General features: G+C 46.0%; 1 protein-coding gene across 9 annotated transcripts in view; it reads right to left on the minus strand.

Moving 5' to 3' along the window:
- KTN1 (kinectin 1) overlaps positions 1–17,451 on the minus strand; it is a 102,845-nt gene that overhangs the window by 47,189 nt on the left and 38,205 nt on the right. For all 9 annotated transcript variants that reach the window (XM_033169505.1, XM_033169418.1, XM_033169746.1 and 6 more), the window contains exons 4-12: positions 15,023–15,199; positions 12,200–12,330; positions 10,985–11,101; positions 10,316–10,456; positions 8,603–8,709; positions 7,056–7,188; positions 4,983–5,070; positions 1,921–2,087; positions 833–901 (exon numbers count right to left, since the gene is read on the minus strand). In XM_033169505.1, coding sequence (XP_033025396.1) covers positions 833–901; positions 1,921–2,087; positions 4,983–5,070; positions 7,056–7,188; positions 8,603–8,709; positions 10,316–10,456; positions 10,985–11,101; positions 12,200–12,330; positions 15,023–15,199 — 1,130 coding nt within the window. The remainder of the gene's footprint in view (positions 1–832; positions 902–1,920; positions 2,088–4,982; positions 5,071–7,055; positions 7,189–8,602; positions 8,710–10,315; positions 10,457–10,984; positions 11,102–12,199; positions 12,331–15,022; positions 15,200–17,451) is intronic.

The raw sequence follows: 17,451 nt of genomic DNA on the forward strand, positions 1-17,451 counted from the left end.
AACTCTGCCAGTCACCACGTACAGCCTTTACCTAGCAAGTTGTCCAAGGACACCCAGCTGTGGGAGAGGGGAGGAGGAGGGGGAGTTTGGATTTGATATCCCGCTTTATCACTACCCAAAGGAGTCTCAAAGCAGCTAACATTCTCCTTTCCCTTCCTCCCCCACAACAAACACTCTGTGAAGTGAGTGGGGCTGAGAGACTTCAGAGAAATGTGACTAGCCCAAGGTCACCCAGCAGCTGCATGTGGAGGAGCGGGGACACGAACCCGGTTCACCAGATTATGAGTCCACCGCTCTTAACCACTACACCAGTGTTTTTCAACCTTTTTTGGGCAAAGGCACACTTGTTTCATGAAAAAAATCACGAGGCACACCACCATTAGAAAATGTTAAAAATTTTAACTCTGTGCCTATATTGACTATATATAAAATAATTCTCTTGAATAGGAATCAAATAAACAAATTTTTCCCACGGCACACCAGGCAACATCTTGCGGCACACTAGTGTGCCGCGGAACAGTGGTTGAAAAACACTGCACTACACCACACTGGTGTCAGGAGGTTGCAAGAGGTGGAGAGTGGGGACTGTTCTGTCTGTCAAGTGGAAAAGCTTGTGCAGATGGAGCATTTATAATAGCACGATGCTGAATTCCACCCCACATGAATGCACGGACGTGCCGTGTGTCATCGTAATGTAGATTATGGCACTGAGCTACTCTTGGCATTCTGTGCCACACCAGTTCAGTTCCAAAGTACTTGGCATTAGCTCTGAACGCAAAGGAGAAGGAAGAGGGGACAATGACAGCTACAAGACATTCCGATGCTTCCATACCTGGACTGCCATCTGGGAATGGAACTTCTGAAGCTGGGCTTTTAAAGCCTCGTTCTGTTCCATCAGCTCCTTTTGGAAAAAGAGATGCGAAAGGTCAAGCAGGTAGCACCTTTAGAAACATCCCGTTCTGAAATGGCTTTGTATAGGAAAAAGGATAACACAGCTCCACTAGGATTATTCTGCTTAAATGGTTAAACCTGGATGTATTGTGAAGTTGCCCCGGTCTGCATCGTGGTTACAGAGAAAGAAAGGGAGAGATTGGATACAAAATCCAAGCTGCTGAAGCTATCATAAGCCGTGTGAAGGATGCTTACTGGATTCTGAATAATTGGCATTGTACCCGATACTGCATTGTTTAATGTTGCCTTAGTAGTTTCCACCCAAGCCCTTTTCAAAACGTGTCACCTTCACACCTCCAGGTCATACAGAGTAAAGAGGGCACAGGCAGCAACCAGGTGGCACCTGGTGTTTTTGAGAACACCTTGCCCAGGAAGGCCAGCCTGCTCCTGCCCCTCAACTGGCCTCACTCAGGCAGAGAACATGTCTTTATTTAGAAAATATATTTAGGAAATATATATTTCGAGCCAGCAGCTGGGTGGCTGGAACATTACGCTGTGCTGCCGCTGCCACTTAAGTCCACCTATGTTGAATTCATTTCTCTCGTTGTCTGTAAGCCATTGCAATGGTGTCTTCACACTAGATTAGCAAGATACAGGAATGTTAGAAGGAGATGGTGTCGTGTCATCTTGCACTTCGTGGAAAAACAGGGGTGGGCGTGAATGAGCACCTAGCTAAGGTTTGCTGCAAGCCGCTTTTGTTGGAGGGAGTGGCACATAGCTTGACCAGTGAAGCAGTCACTGGAATGGTCTCTAGAAGGAATCTGTCACAAGCTCAGAACCTCTGGCATTCCAATCCTGCAGGAGGCATCTTGCTGAGCTTGGAAGAAAGCGGCCAATGGATAGCCCCAAAGCCAGGAGGCGCACTTGGATTTCTGCCTGTAAAGCGGAAAGGAGTTCCACCGCTCTGATGTAGCAAAGAAAAACCTGAGAAACTAAAAGGCGCATCAAGCGGGTGAGATAAAGCCATACCTGAAGCTGCCTCTGTATTGAATCCTCGGCCGTCGCCCTCTTTTGTTCTGCATCCATTAACTGCATCATCCTTTGCTCCAGCTGTTGTTTTGATACCATCGTATCGGTGAGCTTGCTGTGCAGACTCTGGATCTCATTGTCCTTAGCCACAATCTTGCTCTGCACATCTGCCACGAGAAGAACAATAAGGGGACTGATAGGCAACTGAAGACTTAGCAAAAGCTACGTTTACTTTTTTCTCCCTATGGACAGAAGGGCACCTGATGGCGACAAACCCAGGCTGGCTACCGAGTGCACACTCCCCAAAAGTAAGATAAAATTCCTTCCAGTAGCACCTTAGAAACCAACTAAGTTTGTTCTTGGTATGAGCTTCCGTGTGCATGCACACTTCTTCCTGCACACGAAAGCTCATACCAAGAACAAACTTAGTTTGTCTCTAAGGTCCTACTGGAAGGAATTTTTTTAGTTTTTATTTTGTTTTGACTATGGCAGACCAACACGGCTACCTAACTGTAAGATAAAATGTTGGCCTTGCAAGATTGGACTAAGGGTCCGACTCTTCCAGTATTCTGCTTCCCGCAATGGTTAGCCAGATCCCTCTGGGAAGCCCCTAAGTAGGGGATCAATGGGGCTTTCCTCTTGCTCTGCCCTTCACCGCTTTTGCCATTTTAAAGCAAGTTCACCCACCACTGGGCTGCAACCACATCCCTTTACTCCAAAGAAGTGTGGCCCTCTTCAGAAATGAGGTTGCCCACCCTTGTTTTAAACAGTACAGACAGATAAGAGTGAGTTTGGTGGACCAAGTATAAGGTATATACACTTATAGTTAACAAATGTAAGACACTTCAACAATTTCTAATACATGAAGTCTTAATAATAAAAACATGCGCAACTCAATATCTCAAAGCCAAACAGACCCAAGTATTTGTGAAACACATCCATGAGAACAACAACAAAGGCCTTTTCAAAAAAGAGCAGAGTGCCATTCTAATGTTGGAGCAGACTTACCGTATTTTTTGCTCCATAAGACACACTTTTTTCCTCCTAAAAAGTAAGAGGAAATGTCTGTGCGTCTTATGGAGCGAATGCATGGTCCCTGGAGCCGGATTGCCTAGGGGCCAAAAGCAGATCGTGCTTTTTTTTTTTTTTTTTGCAAAGAGAGAAGGGGGTGTTGAAAGGAAGCCGCTGAACAGCTGTTCAGCAAGTGATCGGAGATCCAGCCCCGCCCCCTTGCCCAGGCCTCCACTGTTGAATGCGGAGGGAGGCTGTTTGTTTCCCCAGTGACATGTGACTGGCTGATTAGATTATATGTCTGGAAACTGTAGAAATGGCTGTAGGACTAGAAGCTGCAGAACTGTGAGTTGAACCCCATAAAAACGGGGCTTTTCCTCTTTGAAAAAGAAGCTGCACCACTTTCAGCTGATCCTCAAAAAAACAGTGCTTTCCCCCTTTCCTCCTCTAAAAACTAGGTGCGTCTTATGTTCAGGTGCATCTTACAGAGTGAAAAATACGGTATATATTAAGTAAGACTTCGTGTTTTGGGAATTCTTGAAATGTAAGTTAGCCAAAATATATGAATCAAAATCAAATAGGTGCTGGAAATGAAAAGGCATGCCTCCCAGTCCTACATCTTTCAGGTTCTCCTAGGTGTGCATTCAATAAGGTAGTTGCCGCAATATAGAGGCCCTGACCCCGACCCCAACTTATGTATGTGGTTGGAGGATGGATGGCGGCTAACAGATTGGGGTTGAATCCTAACAAGACAGAAGTACTGTTTTGGGAGGACAGGGGGCAGGCGGGTGTGGGGGACTCCCTGGACCTGAATGGGGTAACTGTGTGCCTGAAGGACCAGGTGCGCAGCCTGGGAGTCATTTTGGACTCACAGCTGTCCATGGAGGCGCAGGTTAATTCTTTGTCCAGGGTGGCTGTCTACCAGCTCCATCTGGTACGCAGGCTGAGACCCTGCCTGCCTGCAGACTGTCTCGCCAGAGTACTGCATGCTCTTGTTATCTCCCGCTTGGACTACTGCAATGCGCTCTGTGTGGGGCTACCTTTGAAGGTGATCCGGAAACTGCAATTAATCAAGAATGCGGCAGCTAGACTGGTGACTGGGAGTGGCCACCGGGACCATATAACACCAGTCCTGAGAGATCTGCATTGGCTCCCAGTACGTTTCCAAGCACAATTCAGTGTTGGTGCTGACCTTTAAAGCCCTATATGGCCTCGGTCCTGTATGCCTGAAGGAGCGTCTCCACCCCCATCGTTCAGCCCGGACACTGAGATCCAGTGCCGAGGGCCTTCTGGCGGTTCCCTCACTGCGAGAAGTGAGGTCACAGGGAACCAGACAGAGGGCCTTCTCGGTAGTGGCGCCCGCTCTGTGGAACGCCCTCCCATCAGATGTCAAGGAAATAAGCAGCTATCCTATTTTTAAAAGACATCTGAAGGCAGCCCTTTTTAGGGAAGTTTTTAATATTTAATGCTGTATTGTTTTAGACACTTGATTGGGAGCTGCCCAGAACGGCTGGGGAAATGCAGCCAGATGGGCGGGGTATAAATAAATTATTATTATTATTATTATTATTATTATTATTATTATTATTATTATTAATCTTCTCCACCCAATCAGGCAGACTATGCCCGCGTATAACCTGCTTCTGTTCCTCCCTCTTCAATCCTCTCCTGGTCCTGGGAAACCAGGAGAGATGGGGCAGGAGGAGGAGGTGTGGAGGCCTCTGACTCCACACTAGTCTGACCTCTCCCTCTCTCCTTCTGTTCGTCACTCTCCAATCCTGCAGCTTCTCCTGCCTCTGCCTCTTGTCTTCTGGACGTTACAGGCTCTCCCAGATCAATGACGACTTCTTCCAAGTCAGTCTCCCAACTCCGCTTCTCCTGGTGCCCACTCCTCAGTATCCAGCCACCGCTCCTCTGAGTCCAGCCAGTCCCTGACACTAGCACAAAGCCACCACCGGATGCAACCAAACATCTTTACAGAGGCTTCTACGGGATCCTGTGGAGGGATTTCTTCCCACTGATGGGAAAAAAGGGGAAACTGAATAATGCACCTTGCTGGGCTGCCTCATGTTCTGCCGTTCGTTTCCTGAGATAGCTCTGCATTTCCTCCCATCTTCGCTCAGCTTCCTGTAGTTGCGCCTGGATGTTAAGAAAACAGAGAACAATATACATCTCTGATCATGTTATTGCATCACCTCTCAAAGAAACACACACAAACACACACACACACACACACACACACATGATAAAGAGTGCCTCACATGTCTCTTGTTGCCGTTGTCATTTCTGAGCAGCGCTCAAGTTCATCCTTTGCTAAGGGAAGAGCGCTCAACCCCAACATTTTTATTTCATCCTCCTAATACGTGATTCAGGGTAATGAAAGTGGAACAGATAGCCCAAGATGGATGTTCAAGAAGGGGGAGAGAGACCAAGAATGAAACACCCCACCTGATGCCTTTTTGCATGAACTGGCTTCATCTGCCCTAGGTACCCAGATCACATCATTTGGAGTGCCAAAGTATTCAGAAACCATAGCAGTGGCATTCACCTTCCACAGCAGTAAACTACTGGCTTGGATCCACCAGCAACCCCCTAGTGGTCCTGACATTGAGCATAACATTTACATAATTTTATAATGAGTTAGGCAGTTTATTATTGTTGTTAACTGCAAAATTGTTAATTGTAGAGGGATTGGCTAATCCCAGCAACATTACAATAGTATTTTTTGGGAGCTTTCCCTAAAACATTGGGATGTTCTACCTAGGAAAGCTTACCTGGCACCTGATTTTGATTCCTACACGAAGTCAAGACCTTTTTATTCCATTTTTTTATTTTAAAAAAACTTTTAAGTTTCTGTGTAAAAGTATTTTCTATTGTCTTATAATCCACTGCATCTGCTGTTTCATCCTGTGGTCCTTCAGATTTATGAGGATTCTTCCACCCATCCCATTGTTCATATTTTTATATTTATGCAACCTCAAGAGAAACCAGAGTATATTATTCTTTTATTGTGAACTGGTTGGGCAACACTTACGTACTGAAAGCACAGGTGAAAAATTATACATACCAATCAGTCTGTCTTACTTGCATACAACCAATCGGAAAAATAGATTTGGGACACTTACATAATTTATAGTTTGATCTTATTATTAGATTTAGAAGTGTCCTTGGTGTGCTGGCTCCACATCCAGTTAAGACACTGTAGTGGGGCACTCTTGAAGGGTGGCTGGGTCTACTACTTGGCTACAAAATGCTTTTTTAAACTATACTGCTGGAACTAATCAATTGTACAGGTCACAAAGCTTCTGTAGCTGGTAACTTATTAAGAGAAAAGTATATAGCACTTGTATATTCTGTCTGTTTGGACAAATAGCACATTATTTGCCCATGAGTCACTTTGGGGTCAAACTGCCCTTTGTTGACCTCTTAACATGGAGATTCCATAGGAAAGGATGGGAAACCTTTCTAGCCCAGTGAGCCAGATCTTTTTAATCTGTCCCCAGCCCCATGGGACAATGCAAAGGGCAAGACTTCTCACTTCTCAAGTGGCAAGCGTAGGGCGGGAAAAGCTGCTTTCCGCAGGGATCAGCTGCTTGATGGGAGTTCCCCACAGGTTGATGATCCAGCGGCACCTCACAGTCAACATCACAAATGATGTCTGGGGTAGGGTAGGTCGGCAGAGTCGGGGGGGGGGGAATAGCTTCACAGGAGTACCGGTAAGTGGGAGCTGTATCAGGCCTAATCTGGCCCATGGGCTGGACATTTGCCAGCCCCAAAATAGAGAAGTAAGGTAGAAGATACAGTTAAGGTAGACATATCCTCCACGGAACAGCTGCCGCCTCTCACAGACTCTGAAAAGCCCTTCCAGGGGATCCCCCAAACTTTAGGAAGGACCTTTCAGGGACACCTTGCACAAGCAAAGGCAACAGCCTCATGCATATGTCCACATTTTGCCTCTGCCAATAAATGAGGGCTGTACGATAAGAATGTAGCACCCTGTTGCTAACTATCCAACTAGAGGGTTTGCAAAACCACAATTCTGTTTGCAGCTTTGATCAGGTCTGATAGGCATGTTTGGGGACAGGTGGCGTTACCTCAACCACAGAAGGCAAGATGGAGCTCACCTTTAGTTGATTAACAGCTTGTTCTGTATTCTTCTTAAGGAGTTCCTCCTGCTGCAATTTGTTGTTCTTTTCCGTCAACTCATTCACAAGCCTAGCACAATCTTGGCGCAATTTGTTGAGCTCTGACGACTGTCTAGATACAAAGAAGGAAGGTTGTTTTTCACATTACAAGGCAGTATTTGGCAGTGGGAATGTGCGTCTGCAGAAAGCCTGACGGTTGCCATTGGCAGTTGAGCATAAGGAAATATTTTGATTAAAAAAACCTACTCTGAAATATGCTATCACAAAATTATTGGAACTGGTCAATTCCTCTGCTGTGAAAATTCCACATTCACTGATAAGATTGAGGTCCCAGTTATAAACTACAGAATCTAGTGAAGCAATCTTTTGTTGAAGTGAGTTTTGCTGTTCTGTGTGTTCATGCTTTCAAGTATTGAAAGCAGCTGAGAAAAATCTGTACCATTAACTCACCAGAAGGAAACATGCAAACTCCTGAAGATATAACTCTAGTCCTGGGCAGACATTATGTTAGATACATACAGTGGTACCTCGGTTTTCAAATGTAATCCGTTCCGGAAGTCCGTTCGAGTTCTGAAACGTTCGAAAACCGAAACTCAAAACGGAAAACTCAAAACGGAAGCCACATTTCCTGTTCGGCTACAGAGGCGCGTTCGAAACCCGAGGCATTTAACTTCCGGCTTTTCGGCGTTCGAGTTCCAAAAGGCTCGACTACAGAGGCGTTCTAAAACCGAGGTACCACTGTATGAGCAACAGATGACCAAGAGAAAAAAGACTGGCACTCTTTTTCAGGTTTTCATCTGCTCTCCTGATAACATTAACAGTGCCACTGCTTGAATTAGGGGGGATGCATACCCCCAACATTTGTGAAGACCCTGTCCTCCAAGCTACTGTTTCTTGAAAGCTATCAGGGGTGGGTGGATAGAGTTGGCTAAAGTTGGTCAGACTCCACACACACACTCTCCCCGGCCCCCATCTCGCATCCCAGCTTTCTACTGCCATAGTCATCAGCATTACGTGAGCATAGCCCATCCACTTAGGAGAACGAGTCCTCATGCCAAACCTTTCCTGTTTGACACTAAATTACAAAACAAACTAACCCTGACCCTGTGCCAATATAACAGCTGAAGAAGACTTAAAACAATAGAAAATTAACACTGAGTCTTTAATGAATGATGCGTACCAGCAGACTTCACACCAGACTGATCCTCTGTACATTTTGGAAAAGCAAAGAAGAAGAAGAAGAGGCCAGATCTACGGGGACAGTGAAGTAAAAACTACATCATCATCCTATGAGTCATCACAGCCCCCGATACACAAAATGATGTGGCCAGTACCTTTTCCTCAATAAATCCATAGTTCCTCAATACATTGCAATAGGTCTAATGGAGGTATCCTTAGCTAGCACTAGACCAGGCACAACTAAAGTCTACAGCCTTCAAGAACGCATTGCACCAGGCACATCATAATCATAATTTTAGGGTAAAAGCTATAAAACTTAAGTCTTAGTGGAATCACCAATAGCGTACTTGCTTTCCATTTGGTTGGTGGAAGTACTGACAGCGTCTCTCAAGATACCATTCTCTTGCTTCAAGCGATTAATCTCTGCCTCCATCTGCTCACGAACTTGCTGAAACTACACATGGAGAAGAAAAAGCAACAGGCAACTTCCTTAAACAGGACTATTGGCTCAGAAAAATGCAGGACTGCATTTCATGCAGGACAGATTTTTAAAAGGACTATATTGTTTAGCATCCCAAGAACTGCAGATTCTAGTTGTTAAAGCTGTGTAGATCACTTGTGGGTAGACTTCAGGCTGGTAAGATCTTCTTTTAAAAAACCACAAAAAAACCTAGAGCCCCAAGATCTATGAACCAGAGCCATGTGCAACAGACTAACAGACAGAATGAAAAGAACAAGGTGCCTCAGAGCAGGTTCTGAGCCTAGTGATTGGTTTGCAGTCCCAGAACTGTACTGAGCTGAACTCCTAATCCTTTGACAAAGTCCACCCCTGGTTAGCTTTCTTTCAGCAGCTGTCAGGGAACTGCCACCTGGCCAGCTGAGGGGAACGGAGGGTCTATTAGCATACAGAGCGCCCTGACGTGTTCTGCACGAAGAGCAGCCACACCTCCAGTGCGGAGGAAGGGGAAGGGGCCAGCCGGGAAAGGAGAGGGCTTGGGGGTGCTGCAAAGAGCCCCATCACCTCACCTCGTCCAGTTGGTCAGGAGGGAAGCACGCCATTTCCGGCACCCCAATTGCGCAGAGGGGTGAAACGCAAGGAGGGTAGGAGATCTGGGGTGCTGAGGCTCTTATGCTGGGGAAGGAGCCGGAAGGGGCTACTCCCAGATTCTGCCAGCGACTGAGACAGACATGCTTTTGTAGCTTTGCACTGTAAATAGTTTTGCACAATAAAACTGCCAAAAGACTGTTTGGGTTCCTGCTTTGTTACTCGTAAGCACCATCACGCGAACCTTACAGCAGCCTAAATGGTGTGAAAAGGTGTACTGCTGCACCTGCTATTAAACAACTGAAAATCAGAAAAGTGCTTTGATGATCTACTGCAAATCAGCCAGAGATCTACCAGAAACTCTAATCTACTTTCGCCCCACCCCTGGCATAGGCAGACTTTTAAGGGTGAGGGCAAAGTCTGATGTAATCTCAGAAGCTGAGAGGCAGGGAGAATTAAAGAGCCTGGGAACTTCCAGTGATGTGGAATTCCAGCAGCCCGCATGCCTCACTGCCCTTCTTCCATGACTTTTAGAGGCACGGTTATACAAAACCACCCCATCTATTAAAATCTGCTTTAAAATATATACCTAATAAAATCTATGCACTATCTTGGCCCAGAAGACAAACCACAAGATTCTGCGGTGCAGGGGGGGGCTGGGCCGAATGACCTGCAGAGCCTCCCAGCCCACCTCCAGAAGCACTTTTACATATGAGACAGGAAGTCAGCTCAAAACCACCTTGTGCGCTCTCTGCTCTGTACTAATGTCAAGGAAAGGCTTTTGGATTGTGAAGGCGCACCTGCGACATTTCTGCATCCGTGTTGCAAAGCAGCAGGAACCATTTTAAACCTCAAGAGTGAAAATGCCCCTGAGAGGCTCCACAGAAGAGATTAAAAACCCTACACTGAATTTCACTCGCTGGCACTTCGACAAGCAAAACGCAATGTCCTCTGCGAAAGGAATTGTCACCACCCAAAGCATCTGCTCAGCCAAGCAGAAGTGAGAAGTTTTTACCTTCATCTTCATCTGCTGGTTTTCTTGGTAGCCTACATGGATCTTGTTTTGAAAGACTCCATGGTCCTTTTCCAGGGTGCCAATTTTTTCTCTCAGCTTTGCTGCCACTAAGCTGCTTCTTTCCTTCTCTGAAACTAGCTCCTAGGAAGGGGGAAAAATTATGCCTCACTTCTACAAGCAAACTTCAACAAATGCAACAGATGGACAAACACAGAATGACAACAAAAGCGGGTATCTGTACATAATTTTCTCTTAATATTAGGAACAGGAGTAAGGTTTTTAAGCCAAAGCCTTCATGTTTTGAGAATGAGATTTGGAGGAAGAGGGGGGGGGTGCATGGGAAGCAATGGGGGCATTTTAAAGAGCACTAAATGTTTGGGCAACTCAGAGTAGGAGAGCTGGAGGAGGAAAAAATCATGATAGAGCTAAATATGGAAGCTGAGAGCAGAAAGATTACAATATTGAAACTTAGTTTGTTGATTATAAGCAGAAAGGGGTGGGGGTTAGGAGAATGTCGAGACGGTTATGCACCCTTTCCCTGTTCCCTTCTCCTTACACCACTGTAGCATTTTACTTACATTCCCTTCTCCCCTATTGAAAAGATGGCAAAGGAAGCCAAACATCACAGACCCAAACTGGCGCACTTACGTGCCCTGTGAGCCACCATACCTGTGAGAGCTGTTTGCACTGCTCCTTTGCAGTGGCAGCTTCTTCTTTCACAGCAGCAAGCAGTTTGTCCTTTTCTTGAAGCTGATGCTGGGCTGCTGCCGAGTCACCCTTACTAGCCTGCAACAACCAAGAGCAAAACAATGAAGGTAAGAAGAGCCAGGTTGACATCCTGATGAACTACAGCTTGTCATGAAAGGAATGAGCCTCAACGAGCTAGGTGTTTTGTTTTTTTAATCAACTACAGTTTAGCATTACATCCAAACCCTAAAAAGTGACTAATCGTAACTATGCTCTGATGAAACAAACCAGCTTCATAACCCATGGTTTGAAACTTGGCTGTTTCAACAAACCATGGTTAATCTTTATTATGTTTTGTCAGTTTTTTGACAAGCTGCAAATTAGTCAAAGATGGAAGAGAAAGCTTCCATCTCCTCGCAGCCGTGCCACGGAACGGCAGGGAGGAGGGCATGAGTCCAAGCCTTGCCACAGCTTGTTCGCACCACAATAAAACATGGTTTTTCATGATGCCCGATCCAGTTCAAAGAAGTCTCATATTGGGCATGAATTAAATACTTGGGGATGAATTAAACACCTGCACACAGAGACAAGCAAAAAATGTCTTAGGACTGGGGTGGGGGAAGAACCCAACCCAAGGCAGAAATGACTTGGGGGGGAAAGCAACAAAGGCAAATCTAGAACTTAGAAAAGTTCCTATAAAAACTATTTATTAGAAAGCAACATATTCTGCAGCCCAACATATTCTGAATACTGTCATTCTTCTTCAGAGAGAACTGCATGAGGAGCAATGCCTGAGCTATTCCTTCTAATAAAAATTGTTGGCACAGCACTTTCAAGAGTTCTGCATCCTTGCAATGCATGTTTCTGCCCTGTGAGAGGGAACCTACAGAAAATAACTTCTGAGGATCAATGCTTATGACACCAGTGTCTGAAAAAGCACGAAGCACGTAGTGTGAGAATGACTGTCTCTGTTGCAGTAATTATTTTGCATGCAAGGCTTCTAGGCCACCTTTCAGTAAATCCACCAGGATGGCATAAGAGAAGACAGTAAAAGCATCAGTATAAAATCATGATTAAAACTAAAAATGCTGATAGGTCGCAGAAGCAGTCCTTGACCAGAAGTGTTAGCCTCAAGTGCTCTAGCAAACCCAACACCCTCCTTTCCAGTCAAGTGCTGTGACCCAAAGTAGCACTTACTTTCTGCAGAATATCCTGAATCACATTCGATCTCTCCTTCAGCAGCTCCACCACACTCAAGGCCTCCTCTTCTGTGAAGATCATGTTCTTCATAGCCAAGAGAAAGTCCTTAAATTTTACCTCGGCGTTTTCTGCAATAAAACCCACCAGCAACATTTAACATACAGGGGTGTGTTTGTTACAGGAGGAATTCAGCGTTGTGCTGGCCAGGATGATGGGAGTTGTAGTCCACAGCTTCTGGAGGACACCAGGTTGAGGGAGTCTGATTTGTGGTACACTGTCAAGAGAACATGCTCTCCATACCCAACAACAATAGGACCAGGGAACTGCATTCTTTTATGGTACAGAATGTGACCCAACAACTCCCCTCCTCACACATACAAACAAATCACACTGCAACCAGCCAAACGCAACCAACCAAAAAACCGTGCACAAACAACATGCAATAGAAAGAAATATCATTTAACTCCCCCAATCTCCCTCCCCTCTCTTTTCCCTCTATTGCACAATGTCTATTACAATAGTGTCTCATAACGAATGGTAAACAAACTGTGAAAAGACTATGAATTGCCAGTGGAGATGCTATTCGTACTTTTCCTTGTTTAACTGTTTGTTTTGTCACACAAGAAAATATTTCATAAAAACTAATTTTTAAAAATCCATGCAGGATTGTGTCAGTCCCAGATTACTGCTGGAGCAATGCAATAATGCCCTCTCTGGAACAAGCACAGGCAGCTGTCCTAAAGCAAGGCAGAATCAGACCTTAAGCAAAGAGGCTAGCCCAATGTAAACATCACAGCAAGGCAGCACCAGGCCCTGACAAGGGGAAAGCTTGGCTCAAAGGAAGTGTCCTCAGAGCTCCCAGTAAAGACAGGAAAAACCTTTTCTGATGCCCCCAAAAAGCAGCTTACTGATATGCAGAGGGGAGTGTTTCTAATTTGGGTTGGCAAATCCCAGGCCTCACAAGAAAAGAATTACAGGAGCTACATTTGGATAAAGTTACAGATTATGGGGAATGTCTAAAACTACAACCATCAGCCACAAATTATCTTTCTTTTCGGTGCCGCCACTAAGCTCCGTTTTCCTTGCGTACTTGAAATTAAACGTCAATAATAATAGTTAAAGCTATGGTTTTCCCAGTAGTGATGTATGGAAGTGAGAGCCTGACAATAAAGAATTGATGCTTTTGAATTATGGTGCTGGAGGAGACTCTGGAGAGTCCCATGGACTGCAAGAAGATCAAACCTATCCATTCTGAAGGAAATCAGCCCTGAGCGCTCACTGGAAGGACAGATCCTGAAGCTGAAGCTCCAATACTTTGGCCACCTCATGAGAAGAGAAGACTCCCTGGAAAAGACCCTGGTGTTGGGAAAGATGGAGGGCACAAGGAGAAGGGGACGACAGAGGATGAGATGGTTGGACAGTGTTCTTGAAGCTACCAACATGAGTCTGACCAAACTGCGGGAGGCAGTGGAAGACAGGAGTGCCTGGCGTGCTCTGGTCCATGGGGTCACGAAGAGTCGGACACGACTAAACGACTAAATAACAAAAATAATAGTAAGGTTGCAAATTATGGTATCAATAGCATGGGAAGGGTAGGAAAGAAAACAATGAAACTGCAACAGCATAAGGAAGCCGAACTAGAGGAACCGGGGGGGGGGGGGCAGGCAGGGGAAGGGAGAGTAGAGGCAATGCTGAAAAAACTGTGGTGCGATTACCAATGTGCACGTTTGCCAGGTCTAGGCTTCAGAGCTAGCCACGTTATGACTGCTGCAGGACACATCGATTTGTTACCGTTCACACCAGGGTCTTTTGCAAGAGATGTGTGTGTGTACACAAGCATTGCTTCATTCGCATTGCCTGCTAAAGGGATCCTGTGCCAAAAAAGATTGGCCAGTATGTCCTGCTGCATTTGTAACATGCAGGACTGCACTCAGTCCATATTATCTGCCACCCGCACCAATGCTCACGCAGTCACATTGTGCTTCTAGTACCATTTAACCCAGTGTTTCCCAAACTGGGGTCTCCAGGACCATCATCCTTGATCACTGGTCTTGTTAGCTAGGGATGACGGGAGTTGTAGTCCAAAAACAGCTGGAGACCCAAGTTTGGAGAAAAAACTGATTTAACCAGTAGTAAAAACCTTCAGCAAAACCTGCTTTGTCTCTCATAGCTACAGCATTCAGCTAACTCAGAAGCGGGGAGAACCATTTTCATGCTGAGGGTCACATTCTCTTCTGGGCGACCTTCCCGGGTGGGGGCATGCAAAGGTGGGTGTGGCCAGAGGCAAAAGTGGGTGGGGCAATGGATGCAAATTTCACCTTTCTGAAGTAGGCTAGTTCCTAGGTACACCCACCCCCCTCTACCCTCCCATCCAGGCAAGCAAGTTCAAGGGCATATTCCAGCAAGGCAAACACACACAAGGAGAGGGCAAAGCAGGGCCAGCAGTGAGTGCAGCCTGGTGAGAACTCCTGGGGCCAGACAGATAGGCTTGGAGGGCCATACTGCCATCCAAGCCTCAGGTTTGCAACTGTACAGCTAACGAGATTCAAACGTCATTTAGAGAGCCACATCTGGTGGGGAAAGGGAAGAAGGCGAGTGAGCGGAGCTAATTATATTGCAAGACTAAAACTCCGAAAGATTCCCTCTACTTCCTGCCCATTTACAGGAAATTGCACATCTGCCCACATCTCCCCTCAACTGTGAAGGAGAGAAACATGATGGAAAGGAAACCTCAGCTCTCGCCACACTGACCGCATTTCCACGCTCTGCAACACACCCCACAGGCCTCCCTTGGCCCTGCCATGTCCTCTACCGCAGTACCTTTGTCGGTTTCATTCTTCAGCTTCTTGGAGTTGCTTTTCTGCAGCGCTTCAATCCCATCTTGTTTCACCAAGTCAGCCGCTTCTCTCTTTTCCCCTGCCAAGTTCTGGTCAGCATTATCCATCAAAGGGATATAAGTCGTTGCATGAATCAAAGGCTCGTCTACCAATGCCATGACTGGAGTTTTAGGGAACAAAGGGAACACAGGCAAAAGGTGCTTTAATTATTCAGAAATTTACCCGTTTCATAATTTTTGACCTGGCATGAAGCCAGCCAATGCCTCTACAAAGCTCCATCCTTATTTCAGACTTCGTCATATATTGAGAGGTTGAAAACCGGATACCGACCAGCCCCCAACACACATTGTATCAGGGTAAGAAAACCCTAAATTATTCCAGTTTATTTTAACTTTAATTAAGAACGGGGTAAGAACTTTGGCTGTCACTTTGTCATCAGAAGTCATTATGCAACACTACTAAAGATCACAGCTCACAATTTATTATGCAACACCGCTGGGAGTTCATAGGTGGCAAAGATCTGAGTGTAACCAAAAATGCACATACAAACTAATATGCATGGGAGAGAACAATTGAAAAGCTTTAATTGTAGAGTATGGCTGGGCAACAACATGGTTGTCTGATGTGGCACCATCAATGGAGACTGTGGAGCTGCAAGCTTGACTCCTTGCATTGCAAGTCCAACAGCTCTCCACACCCTGGTTCAGTGTACCAAGGCATGAGAAGCTGTGCATGTACCAGTGAATGCATTGTTGCATACCTGACGTGCACACAAACACAAAAAGCTTAGGCCATCAGAGTTGCTGAATCCTTGCCTAAAACCACAGTTCCAGCAGATGGTGCTGCAACCACCTTAAATATTCACCTTGCATCTTTCACCCACATAAAGGTAAAGGGAGGTAAAGGGACCCCCGACCATTAGGTCCAGTACCGGACGACTCTGGGGTTGTGGCGCTCATCTCGCTTTACTGGCTGAGGGAGCCGGCGTACAGCTTCCGGGTCATGTGGCCAGCATGACTAAGCCGCTTCTGGCGAACCAGAGCAGCGCACGGAAACGCCGTTTACCTTCCCGCCAGAGCGGTACCTATTTATCTACTTGCAATTTGATGTGCTTTCAAACTGCTAGGTTGGCAGGAGCTGGGACCCAGCAACGGGAGCTCACCCCGTCGTGGGGATTTGAACCGCCGACCTTATGATCGGCAAGCCCTAGGCTCAGCGGTTTAGACCACAGTGCCACCCGCATCCCTATTTCACCCACATAAGCAAGTCTAATAATCCAAGCAACAATTATTGCTTATGTGGCCAACATTAGCTGTACTTCCTCTTTGACCCCTTCGGGCTGCAGGGTTGGGAACAGAGCATGCCTGAACGCTCCTTCCACCAACCCCATTCCTTGGACTTGGGCAACCTACAGCGACACAGCACAGTTCTTCTGACTGCACCAACAGGCCTTGACACAGGAACTGCCACCCACATCCACACCTAGGCACCAAGAGAACTAGTCATCAGATTTCCCTTCCCCATTGCAACACTCTTCCATGCCTAGGCTTGCCGTTCAGCACAGATGTCTCCTTCTCACCCACCCCTCAACCATTTGATGAAACTTTCTGAGTTTTTTCTAATCACGTGATGTAGTATAGTTTCAAGTGTATAGAGTACAACTTTAGGGAAGTGGAAGATACCCCCAATGACACTATTTTTAATTTTTTTTTAATGATTTGAAAGCTAGGTTGAACCATACCAGATCCTTATCATGAGAGCTAGAGTTTTTCGGGGGGTGGGGTGTCCCTAATGCAGGGTTCAAACTCCTGCTCAGTGCTGGTCACAGCTGCTGCCTGCGTTTTCCCTGGCCTGTTTTTGGATGTAGCCAAGCCATGAGGTTGACAGCCATTAGCAATTTGCAGGCTCATGGACTGCTGACTACTCTCAATGCAAAGCGCTGGCCATTACCGCTAAAGCCAAATTGATTTGGAACCAGCACATTCACAAAAAACCATCTCTCCCCATATGAATCTGTCACTCCACCAAGATTAACTGGGGAAACCCTTGTTCATATCCTGCCATCTTCCAGGATGCTGTTGGGTGGAACATGTGCAGCACCCAGGCTGTGAATCTCTCTGCCCAGGAGACTTAGCTGCCCAGCACAATGGGGTTAATTCTGATGCCACTGGAAAACGTTTTTTTCATTCTCACAGGCTTTCAACCTGATCAGAGTTTGATTGCACTTAGTTGTTCTTGCTTGTTTTGCTTCGAAACTTCTTACTGTTTCAAATTATAAATGTTGGACACATTGGGCATTTTTTAAAACAACAACCACCCGGAAAGCAGATCAGAAATGCTTTCACAGAAACAATCTGAAACCATGAAGTCGTCTTATAGCCCATGGTTTGAAGTTCCTTGTTAGTGGCAAGC

Source organism: Lacerta agilis, chromosome 1 (assembly GCF_009819535.1).
Source record: "Lacerta agilis isolate rLacAgi1 chromosome 1, rLacAgi1.pri, whole genome shotgun sequence".
In the NCBI taxonomy this organism is placed as follows: Eukaryota; Metazoa; Chordata; class Lepidosauria; order Squamata; family Lacertidae; genus Lacerta; species Lacerta agilis.